Here is a 12,623-nt window from a genome sequence, read left to right on the forward strand (position 1 = left end):
CTTCTACATCCTGACAGTTTTCTGAAAAAGCTATGTTTCTATGTCAGTCGTTCTTCGATATTTGAAAAATAGCAGATCTACAAGCTCATACGAGCTACGAGCTTGTAGGTCTGCTATTTTTCAATAGCTAAAGCATAACATAATGCTAACACAAAGGGGTTCCCACCCAAAATGGGTTAAAGACCTTATAAGCGTGGTACGAAGCCAACTCGAGTTGTGACAAATCATGACAACAAACACAACATTTTGGACCAAACAAATAATTACAAAGACGAAAAACAAGAAAAATAAGTGTTGTAACCTGCCCCTTTTCTTCTTCTTTCTAATTATTTGTTCGGCCCGAAAAATGGTGTTTGTTGTCATGATTTGTCACAACTCGAGTTGGCTTTGTACGAGGATTAAAAGGTCTTTAAATAAATACGTTTTGAAATGTCTATGAGGAAAATGAACGGGGAATCATTTCCTGGGCCCTGGTAGGGGGCAGGACTGCGACGCTCTATTCCATTCGCACGGCGCCTGATAATCTACGGTAGTATATTTCCATTTGTTTTACAGTTTTAACACCCTGGCTGGGATCTGGGGGTCAGTCCTTGATCACCCAGTTATTAAGAAATCCCGTGGTGGTATTGCGGCTTATGGCAGAGAGGGTTTGTGAGTCGTGTGAGTCGCGTGAGCCATTCCTGATCACTGGATCTGAACCAAACACTGGGCGTTCTCGGTACCACCCAAAACAAATCCATTTAACTCTCTGGCATGTGGCAATTTATTTTAGAATGCAAAACGTCAGGGCTGGTCGACTTTAATGGTTCACGTATGTTCATTTTTCAAATAATTTGTTTTATATCAAGAGGGTTTATTTGTCACTTACTGTACTCATACAGAAAGAAGCAAAGAAATGTTTCAAAGTATACAGAAAATAGCCAAGAAAAGTCCAAAATCAAAATAAATATACTCAAAATTATGAAAATATATATATCCAGGGAGCCAGTTGCAAGTTAAAACTACTAGTTTGAAGTTGCAATTGGCTCCCTGGAGTTTGAACATCAAACTTAGCCTAGTTATAGCTCAAATGGCTTTACTTAAATCTATAACTAGGCTAAGTTTGAACTTAGTTTGCGGTGGTGCAACTGGCTGCTGTGCTCTAAGGCCTCTTTTCCACCGGTTGGTTCCCAATGGGAACCGGTTCAGTTCTTTTTGGTTCTTAGTCCGTGAGCCAGAGCTCCAAAATTGGAACGTTAATTATGAATTGAGTGGGCAAAACTATACCTATATTAGATTGTTATCACCATGAAACTTCCCCAATTGAGTACACGAAGACAATGATTTATTGTATTACAAATTTTACACTTTTAAATTAAATATTGAAAATATGCAAAATAATCGAAATTATGAAAAAGCTGCTACTGTGGAAGGGTTATCATGTATTAATTTACCTGTATTGATCCTATAAACAATGTAATATAGGTCTAGTTTTTCCCACCAATTTTGGAGCTCTGGCTCATGGACTAAGAACCAAAAAGAACTGAACCGGACCAACCGGTGGAAAGGGGGTCTGAATGTCTATTTCTACTAGATCTTTGGCCACTTATTTTGGTTGCACTGCAATCATTAATAATTTGAGGTGCTCCACACCAAGCCGAATGAAACAAGGGACGCCCCGTAGCAGAGACATGCAAGCACACGCATACTCACGCATACTCAAACTGTTGTGTGTTACAGTGTGTACCTCTGTTCTTCCATTCTCTCTCTCTCTCTCTCTCTCTCTCTTTCTCGATTCCACCTGCACTCTGACCTGTAAAGAGCTCTTGAACTTGTACCTGAACTTAACAGGGTAGCCTACATCTTTCTTGAGGGGAGAAATGATGGTCATTAACCAAATGGACCCTTATAGATCTTTAACTCTAGAGAGAGTTAAATGCGTACGCGTATGGGTTCATTAGGTTTAATTTTACACTCTCAAGAGTTAAACATTATTGTTAAACATCTGCATTACTTAATTTATAAGAAGTCTACACAATTAGAGAATGTAGAAGAATTGCTATTTTGATCAACGTTTGCCTGTTATCTCTCCTATGGCACCTCATCAATGCAGCATGGAAATGTGGACAAAATCTTATCCAATGACGACAAAATATGCCAAGTTTGGGTTTTGAGAGGCTAAATGTCATCAAATGGTGGTCCGTGGCTCAGATGCCGATTAAATAATGGACCTTGACATAAAAAAAGGTTGAAAATTAACGTTGATGCTCCAAAATAGATCAGTGCTGTGAAAGACACGTCAGCGGGCTTTGACGACGGACGAGTCCAATTGACTCTTCCAGACGTTGTGTCAGAGCCAGAACTGGAATACTACTAGAACTGTGGTTTTAAACCCTTTTCATATTGTTTGATAAGATTTTGTCCACAAGTCCATGCTGTATTTTACACTCTTGAGAGTGTAAAATGAAACCAAAGTGCTTACTAACTCTCCATCATGTAGCTGGGGACCACCTGGAACCCATTTTGACCTGAGATCAGATTCTAAAAATGTCTTCTACATCCTGACAGTTTTCTGAAAAAGCTATGTTTCTATGTCAGTCGTTCTTCGATTTTTCAAAAATAGCAGACCTACAAGCTCGTAGGGCTACAAGCTCATAGCGCGCCACCGAGTGGCGCGCTATGAGCTTGTAGATCTGCTATTTTTCAATAGCTAAGGCATAACATAATGCTAACACCAAAAGGGGTTCCCGCCCAAAATGGGTCAAGGACCACTGGTTGAGAACCACTGTACTAGAAAGCCATGAATTTTCAAAGAGTTAGGGTTATATTATTAATATCATCATTATTCTAGTAATAACGACAATAAACGATGCTAATAAAATCCAAAGGGTGTGTAATAATAGTGTGGTCGTTCCTTGTGTTTCCCAGGTGCCTCTGCAGCCAATGCTAACATGCTAATGCTAACATGCTAATGCTAACATGCTAACATGATAATGCTAACATGATAATGCTAACATGATAATAAAATCCAAAGGGTGTGTAATAATAGTGTGGTCGTTCCTTGTGTTTTCCCAGGCGCCTCTGCAGCCACCATGCTCATCTTCATACTGCCAGCTGCTTTCTACCTGCGGCTGGTCAAGTCTATCCCTCTTCGATCCCCGCAGAAGATTGGTGTAAGTGCAGCGCACAGGGGGAAACGCACGCTCGTAGACACACTGTACACCCGTACGCCTAGACACACGCACGCACGCACACACACACACACACACACACACGCACACTGCAGTCTTTTGTGTTATTGCCAGTGATTGCCAGGGTAGCATTTCGGGGGTTCCTGAAGAGTATAGCGTGTGGTTCTGCTGTGTCAGCCCTTTCTCCAGATTTCACTTTAGATTCTGATAATTGCAACGTGAGCAGAGCACCGACACGTTTGGTTCCCCGGGGCCAAATTGGAGCACTGGGCCAAAGAAACGAAACCAAGGAACCGCTGCGTTCAAACAATCGACCTCATTTAATCCAGGGGTGCCCAAAATGTAGATCGCAATCTACCAGTAGATCACAAACGCTGTGCAGGTACTGTAGATCACATGACATGTCCCTAAAATATATCATTTAAATAAAATAATAATAATTAGCCCTTCGCAAAATCCCACCCCAAAAAGTGATTGTCCAATGCCAATCCAAATAGTTTAGCAACTGTTGCTATGCGGGTCAAGCTTTCGCCACCTCATAGCTGTCAGTGTTATTTTAATTTGCATGGCTGTGTCGTAGAACACATTCACAGCTTAACGTCGAGAAAGTTACACGACTGACCCACCCAGGTGATGGCAATAATACTAATGACCGTAGTCTTACCGTGCAACATGAAAACTCCCGCCGGGTGGTCGTTAAAAGTAGATTTCCTCGTATTTCTAGTTTATTTAAATAATGGCATGTACATTTGTCCAGAGCATAGCCTACTGCAGGCCTGGTTGACTAGATTTAGAAGACATTTTGCAAGGTTTTGCTACCGAAATGATCGATTATTTGAAAATGGAGACATTTTCAAATGGAGAAATCCCGCCATTTAACATGCATCTCTATGGGGGAGAAGGACAGCTTGTCCTGTCTCGTCTCCTCGCTGCTAACGTGACTATTGGACAAGGACGGGTTGGGGAGGGACTTATAGCGACGGGCTAATTTGGCATCTGACACTTGAATTAACCCTCTGGGCGGGAACCCCTTTTGGTGGTTACATACATTGTTATAATTTAGCTATTGAAAAATAGCAGATCTACAAGCTCATAGCGCGCCACCGAGTGGCGCGCTGTGAACTTGTAGGTCTGCTATTTTTGAAAAATCGTTAAAATGTGCCTCAAATCTTTCAGAAAGTTGTCATGATTTAGAAAACCTTTTTTTTTTTTTTTCGACGTCAGGCCTGAATGGGTTAAGGTGACTTGATTGATTGATCAAAAATGGCCTGTTAACTCACAGAGGAATAGTTTGTTTTCAAGAGTGTTGAGCACAAACACCAAGTTACCAATCTGGGAACCCATTGGCAAAGGAAAAACAGCGCCCTCTTTTCCTTTATTTCGAGAAGTTACATACAAAAAATAATAATTACATTTTCCCCCTTTTATTTCCCATTCAAAGTGTATTTGTCATATTATGTAACGCCAGCACCGCTATTCCAAAGGCCCCTCAGGTAGATTTTTAAACTATTTTCAGCAATGGGATTATGGTTTGGTGTGTAGATCTTGTTGAGCTGGTCATTTTGACTAAATCCTAACAGTTCTCTGAAAGATTTTCAGTGGTGCTCAAACCTTTTCATGTCAATGACCCCCATAATGATCAATTTGGCCACGGACCCCCATTTGAAAATATGTTGTTCCAGGGACCCCCCCGAAGCAAATATTTGAGTTAAAAACGTTCACTGTGAAAGAATATATATTCAAAGATTTGCACACATTTTCATGATTTTTCAAAAATAGCAGATCGGGTGCCGCGCTACGAGCTTGTCGATCGCTACGATCTTGCAGATCTGCTATTTTTGAACAGCTAAAGGTTAAAATAATAGTTAAAGTTAAAGCTATAAGGTGACACGCATGCGTTCCAGGTCTTAACCCATTCTGGGTGGGAACCCCTTTTGGCGTTTTAAACATTGTTATAATTTAGCTATTGAAAAATAGCAGATCTACAAGCTCATAGCGCGCCACCGAGTGGCGCGCTACGAGCTTGTAGGTCTGCTATTTTTTTTAAATCGTGAAAATAATTATTTCACAAAACTGGAGGATTTAGAAGATTTTTTTTAAATTTCGAGGTCAGGCCTATAAATGGGTTAATGGACTAATCCCAAACTCTTCTTTTCCAGGCACTCATCTTCCTGATAGTGGGCGTCTTCTTCATGATCACCAGTTTGTCACTCATCGTGCTCGACTGGATCCACAACCCGCCCGGGAGTCATTAAGTTTTCTGACCCGTCCCGGCCGTCCCGACTACCTAATCCCCCCCCCCAATAATCCACACCATAAGAGTACTGACTGCTCCCTCCTTCTTTCTGGGGACCCCCCCGGGACACGTCACTCACCAACAGTTACAGTATGTGCTGCTGCTGTGGAGGGCAGAAGACAGACAGACAGACAGACAGACCCCCACCCCAACACATCTCGCTCAGTTCATCCCGCAAAGTATTAACTGGAGGGAACTCTTTTTAGTTGGTTGTGATTTTTATGTTTTTGTAGGTTTTCGTTTTTGTGCTGCTGTGAAAGATTTTGTCGGCAGGCTGTATAGCACCAGACTCGTCACGCAAACGCAAACAAAGAGTTTGCAGACATTGATTCAAACAGGGCCCACGACGAAGACAACCCGCCTCCTTAATCATCCTCATCAATCACGTCGACTATGAAAAAGATGGAGCAAACGGGCGGTTTTGGGCAGCGCTCGCTCGCCGACCCCGAACGCGAGGCCTGTGAGCGCGAGGCGGACGGACGGACGGACGGGGGGAGGGGCAATGCCGAGGCGCAAGGCAGTGTGGCCCCTTTTAGGTCCTCTGTGTACTTGAAGTAGACATGGGGAAGTGGAGTGAAACGGATCCCCACGGAAAAACGCAGAGCACTTCGAGCGTAATTAATGTTCCACCTTGTGTGTGTGTGTGTGTGTGTGTGGTGTCCTCAACACACGCAAGCACGGATGTTATGCGCGCACACACACATACACGCACATACACTTGTATCAAGAATATCTACAGTGCGCCCCTCAACCCAACCCCAATCCGGTACTCTTTTTTTTAATATAAACAATGCAACTTTCCTACGCTGCCATATTTTTTAAAAATCAGTTTAGGCGAGAAATTGGCCTAACGCAAAGAGCATTCAGCTATAAAAATAGTATTTCAGCTCAGGAGATTGATCGTGTATACTGTAAGTATGAGTTTCTGTACATGTTACAGTGAGAAACGTTGCAAGATACTGCTTACATTTTATAGAACAAGAGTCACGCAGGTCGAGGTGAAGAGGAGATGCACGGCGGCCATTTTGTCTTGGTTCCATTAAAAACCGTCATCTGGAGGTGACGGTTTCAGTATTGCTGAGAAATCTGAATGTACATAAAGGTTTGAATGTACATAAGTAATTGTATCTACTGAAAGAGTCAGTGTTGTACATATTATCTTACTTCGCTTTCTCGTAACTTTGTCTTTTTAATTCATGCCGTATCAAGTCGCTTTCTGGGAGTGCCATCAAAGAGGCTTTGTGAGCCTTCGTCAGGAATTAATTACATACGCTTGTAACTCGGCAAGTGGAGGTTGTAATTGACACCAGCTATTTATTGCCTTTGTTCACTTGTGTTGTGGAAACGTGCACCAAACGGAGGGCTTTGTGCGTGAACGCTTCTTGGGCTCTTTTGCAGTCGCCATCAAACCCAAAAGGCCAAATCACGACTATTGAAAATGTATATTATCGTCCATATCAGTGGCTCAATTACGAATTCCTTTTTTACTCTTACCTTCAAATCAGAGGTATCTCTATGGAAAACGTGTGTTCAAAAAAGAAGGAAAAAAAGGCAAGATAATTTTCAATCATGAAACACGTTTTCACAGCGAACAACAAAAACATGTTGATTACAACGTGTTGGTGACATTGATTCGATAAGACGTCTTGTCGTATTTGTTCAGGATACACTAAGATAAGCGGGGTTATCTCTGCATTTGGTAATGATTAGAGCGTCCTCTCCCTGTTTTCAACATGTCCGTACACGGACAAATGTGTCCGTGGCAAAGACTTGGTCTTGCTCGTGGCATTTTAGAATTTTGGTTTTACACACCATTATAATCTTCTTGTTTAGATCACAAGACCGAATTACTGAATGTCAAAGTCTCCAGGTTTTCTTCAGATTCAGAAATGTGTATGACACACTAGGACTTCACTAGGAGTCCAACTAGTACTACTACTGGTTCTCAAATGTTTTATTTGCAAGGACCCCCTTAACTCTGAGAGTGTACAAACGGAACCAAATGGACCCGTAGGGGTCCATTTGGTTCCATTTGTACTCTCTTGCAGGCCTATCTCTGCAGGCCTATCTCTGTATGTGTTTTTGGTAATAGTATTGTCCACACATTTTGTATGTTTGCGGCAAAAGTGGAATTTTGACAAAAAATATCCACCACAAGACAGCATGGTGATGTTGTGTGCTCTTCTGTCTTTGACATTCTTTGAGGTTATTAGACAAATCCCTCAAATTCCCAATGCCTTTTTTTTTTTTTTATAAAAAAATAAAAAATATCGTTGCTGTCAGGAGGAAACTTCCCAACTCCATTTTTGAGGATTTATTTTTGCATTAATCAGTGCTATTGAACACCCTTTATGTCTGTGTGTTGTTTCGAAAATATTGAACCAATGGAAAGTAATAGAAAACGCTTTGGACAAAACCTCTTAACTCCATTGGACCCTCAAAATGTCAGCCACCTCTCCCCCTCTCATGCAAGTAATTGACAATATATAAAGTCACAACACCAACTTTGATGTGGCACTGCTTTGTTTTCAAAATATCAGGATTTTTTTTTAAATTTCCGATTTTTTTTTGTTATATTCCTGAAAAAGGAACATTTTGGAGTTATGTGGTTTCTTCCCGACAGCAGCGATATCTCAAATGAATTGTGTTGCCATTGTTGCCCATTGGGATTTTCTTTTTCAAAGCGTGCCTTTTGGAATATATAGTCCTCTTGGAATATTACCGGTTATCAATCAATGCCAGCAACCGGTACATTGAATCCAAACACAACACATAACTGTGTATGATATATTTTATTATACGGTGCTCATGTGACACGAATACATCCAGCCAAAGTGGAAGACGTTATACAGATCCTTTGCGGATCTACATGGGTGGAGAAAAAAAAAAGATATTTCAAATGAAATAGTGTATTATTACGTGCATGTTATGATGTGGTCTTTTTTTTTTGGACAATTGTATATGCTTTTTGTAAATAATGGTATTATATGGTACACTGACACTCATTGTCTGTGAGAATATGGGCTGTGGGGGATTCTGCCTTTTAAATCTTCTGCAATTCTGTGGTTGTTTTAGTATATTATGTTGAAGTCGATCCGTCCGTTCTGTACCTATGCGGGGGACAGGCGGACAGATATTTCACACACATATATGTGTACAGTTGGAGGCCATCGATATTGTCCTTTTCTTTTTGCTGAGGTTTGCGTGATCTGCGCAAAAGGACAGTTAACCCATTTTGGGCGGGAACCCCTTTTGGTGTTTTAAACATTGTTATAATTTAGCTATTGAAAAATAGCAGATCTACAAGCTCATAGCGCGCCACCGAGTGGCGCGCTACGAGCTTGTAGGTCTGCTATTTTTTATTTTTTATTTCAGAAAACTGGAGGATTTAGAAGGATTTAAAAAAAAATTGAGGTCAGGCCTAAATGGGTCAAATGATAAGGGATAATATCGGTGGCACCAACTGTGTGTGTGTGTATATATATATATATATATATATATATATATGTGTGTGTGTGTGTGTGTTTTAGGTTTCTGTTTTGTTTTTTTCTGTATGACACCAGTTAGTTTTCTTTGTTGAAACGTGTACAGTACATTTGTAGAGAATTGGTCTCTACTCACCTTTCCGTCTATGCCCTTTTAATAATATCTATCTGGATTTTGTGAATTCAATTTGCCATTTTCAGCAGCCTGCATTGATTGGCACATGCTAGTCATATAGCCTTAGCGTTGAGTATAGGAGCACTTAGTGTAGCGGTTGAGGTGAGGTGCTTGTCTCCTGCCATGATGTGGCGATGTACTATAGTGAACTGTAGGGCCACAGTGGGGAAAAATCAACTGATTCACCCAAGGAAGTAAAACGGCATCGATATGGAATCCACTTTAAAAAGCCTTTTTGCTAACACTTTGCTTAAGAAATACTTCAAATCTTTGAAATGACTAAAGCAGACTAAATGACGGTGACGGCTATATCACGGTCATCTGTGACTTTCCCTATAGCCTACTGTCAAATAACATGGGCTTGTACCCGTTATCCCTGCCAATGACGCCTTTTATGACACTTAAACCCCCCACCAATGGCTCCCCATGCCGAAGACATGATTCCCCGCCATCCACTGCCATGTTAACTGCAATCTTAAAACCCATTTTTCTCGGTTACAATATTAACGCTTCGGACGACTTCATAAAAAGAAGGTAGCCAACATTAGCTTAATCATGATGTTGCTTCCGGTTCATTGGGGTGAATTTTGGGGTCTTCAAAATAAAACTTCTGGCTGCACAAAGCCATGGCAGGGAAGGGAAGGGACTAACAGACTGAATCAATGCTGGCAGTAAATTTAAGAGATTTTTAAGGGCTTATATTTTTACTTCTGTTCTACGAAACGGCTACAGCACTACACGTTTTTACTCTCGTGGCCATATTGGTGCCCCCCAATGAAAAGCCCCCGTGGGATAAGCGTGGGAATAATCACGACACCTTTTTTCAATCAGTGCCTCCTGTTTTGTTCTATCTTACCTGACGGGAAGCAACCCTCATCAGTCTCCCTGCCTACCCTCTGTGTTACCCTCCACACCATGGTGGGCTGCACAGCAACCCTCATCAGTCTCCCTGCCTACCCTCTGTGTTACCCTCCACACCATGGTGGGCTGCACAGCGTAAGGCCTCACTCACACGGTCGCAACATATTGCTGTATGCTTGTTGTATACAAAGGGTGTGACACAGCTTGCCCCAATGCATTTCCAATGGGAGTCACATGGTTTGACACAACATTTGTGTTGTATGAGGGGGGAGGGGCGCAGTCGAAACACAGCCGAAAGCCATACAACAGCTTGTAGTCCAAAATGTGGACTACAAACCATGTGACTTCCATTGGAAATGCATTGGGGCGGCCATGACACTCACAACATTCATACAACAAGCATGCATCAATGTTTTAAAGGTCTGAGTGAGGCCTTCGGCCTCTGTCTGGATAGATTGTGAACATATACACTAAAAGCTGGATATAGGAGGAGCCAGAGCTTTAAATGCAGTGTCATTAAGAAAAGAGACGTAAAGTACCATGCACCCCTGAAACGCTCTGCCTTATTTTTCTATGGAACCACAAGACTTTCAGAAGTACTGACTCAGTGCTGCCCCTCTTGCTGTATGTTTCTCTTCCTGTGGCTCAACTAACATTTAGATTTGTATATTTGCCTGAACAGGGAGGGTTTTTTTTTGTATCAGTGAAACTGTCAATATTATGAACAATAAAAGAAAAAAGTGAAATGAAAGCAATTGGTATGTGTTGTTGTTTTTTTTTTTCCCAATGGTGTAAAGTAACTAAGTACATTTACTCAAGTACTATACTTAAGTATAATTTTGAGGTATTTGTACTTTACTTGAGTATTTCCAATACTCAAGTACTTATACTTATACTTATACTTATTCTACTCCACTACATCTCAGACCCAAACTTTAGTTACTAGTTACTTTGGAGGTTAAATTTTGATTGGAAACAGATTTTCGACGATTAAAAATATGATGAAAATCATAAAAACGACATACTATTGTTCATGGTTTTCGACGACATACTTTAAGTTGTTTTTCATGATTTTCGACAATTAAAAAGAATATATGAAAATCATAAACGACATACTATAGTTTATGGTTTTACATACTATAGTATGTAGTTTTTCATGATTTTCCATGATTAAAAAAATTATCATATTTTATGATTTATATATTACAAACTATTATCTTTGTGTATCTTGGTTGTGTGTATTAGGACTTATCATAATCACAAGGAACACATTGTCTGAGCTGGGACTTGAACCTGTGACCTCCAGATTCCCAGGCAGGATCTATAGTATGAACTATAGTATGTCGTTTTTTCATCATTTTCATATTTGTTTTTTAAATCGTTGCAAAAACGTCAAAAGTCAAGAAAAATGACATTGCCATTGTCGACGATTATAATCGGGGCCCAGTATGCAAATACACTGACTATTCTGTCAGATGAAATGCACAGACTATTCTGTCAGATGATGGGCCAAAATGCATTGCTATTTTATTTTTAAACGTTTGACCTAATGCTTATCTGTAAAATGTTAGTTGGACAGGGTTCTTTCAGACATAAGCCCCAACGGTTACTTATCAGGAAACAGGGGGAGAGAGCACCGTCTCCCGATGGTCCGCTCCAGCACCTTGATGACATGGGACTTGAACCTGCCAACTGTCTGTAGCTGAGGGAACCGAATCAACCAATATCAAGCACACCATGCCATTGAGCCAAGGCACCTTAGGGCATTCAGCAGATGTCTCCTGGTGCTTTTGAGTTTTTATTTTGTATTCGAGCCTTGAAAAGTTCAAAGTACTAGAGCATTGTGCTATATAGCAGCAATGGGACTTGAACATGGAATGTCCGTACAGAGAGACTGATCATTAGACCATTGCACCATCAGTCAGACACCCTCAGCCAAAGTCTCCTGGTAATTGTGTGTGTTTGCCTTCAGTTAGTAAAGTTGAAACACTCCAGCATTAAACTATAGGCGAACAGGGATTTGAACATGTAGAACTGTATTAACTGAAGCCTATTGTAGCAGGGGCTCACAGCCCCAGCCTGATGACCTCTCATATCTCCCCTGCGCCATAGGCAACTGCTTTGGTTTAGTGGTTAAGATGTTGGCCTTCCGTGCGTGGGACCTGGGTTCGATTCCCGGCTGTTACACTAACATGCAAAAGAAAACCTCAACAGCGCTAAGAAACATCTGATTAAAGGAGCATTCAGTGATTTGGGTGATTTGGAAAACCACCCAGTCCGCCCCGGTAACAAAATGTGCACATGCACGCTCTACAGTGGGGGGAAGTGCAACAGGCCAACAGCATGTGCACCAAGGCCCGCCCCCACTCGATCATGATTGGAGGAAGGCCCCTCTCATCCTGATTGGATGAAGGCTTTGCCACCCGCCACCAAAACTGAAACTAGGGTTTTTTGACCCCAGGGGCTCACTGGGGATAGGGAGGAACTCCTTATATGGTCAGCACACTCTGTAGTAGAGAGAATTATCCAGAAAAAAAGAAAAAATAAGTGATATTTGAATTAAGTCAAATCACTGAATATACCTTTAATATGATTCTGTTTTATCTTAACTTTACTAACTGAAGCCTAACACACAA

The 12,623-nt window shown here is 41.2% G+C and overlaps 1 protein-coding gene across 1 annotated transcript in view; it reads left to right on the plus strand.

Annotated features, from left to right (window-relative positions):
- slc38a4 (solute carrier family 38 member 4) overlaps window positions 1-7,458 on the plus strand; it is a 78,470-nt gene extending 71,012 nt beyond the window's left edge. Inside the window, exons 15-16 of the mRNA XM_079494680.1 lie at window positions 3,055-3,152; window positions 5,330-7,458. Of these exons, the coding sequence (XP_079350806.1) occupies window positions 3,055-3,152; window positions 5,330-5,425 (194 nt within the window). The 3' untranslated portion in view covers window positions 5,426-7,458. The remainder of the gene's footprint in view (window positions 1-3,054; window positions 3,153-5,329) is intronic.
- Window positions 7,459-12,623: the final 5,165 nt, after the last annotated feature.

This window comes from Electrona antarctica (genome assembly GCF_951216825.1).
Source record: "Electrona antarctica genome assembly, chromosome: 23".
Lineage (NCBI taxonomy): Eukaryota > Metazoa > Chordata > Actinopteri > Myctophiformes > Myctophidae > Electrona > Electrona antarctica.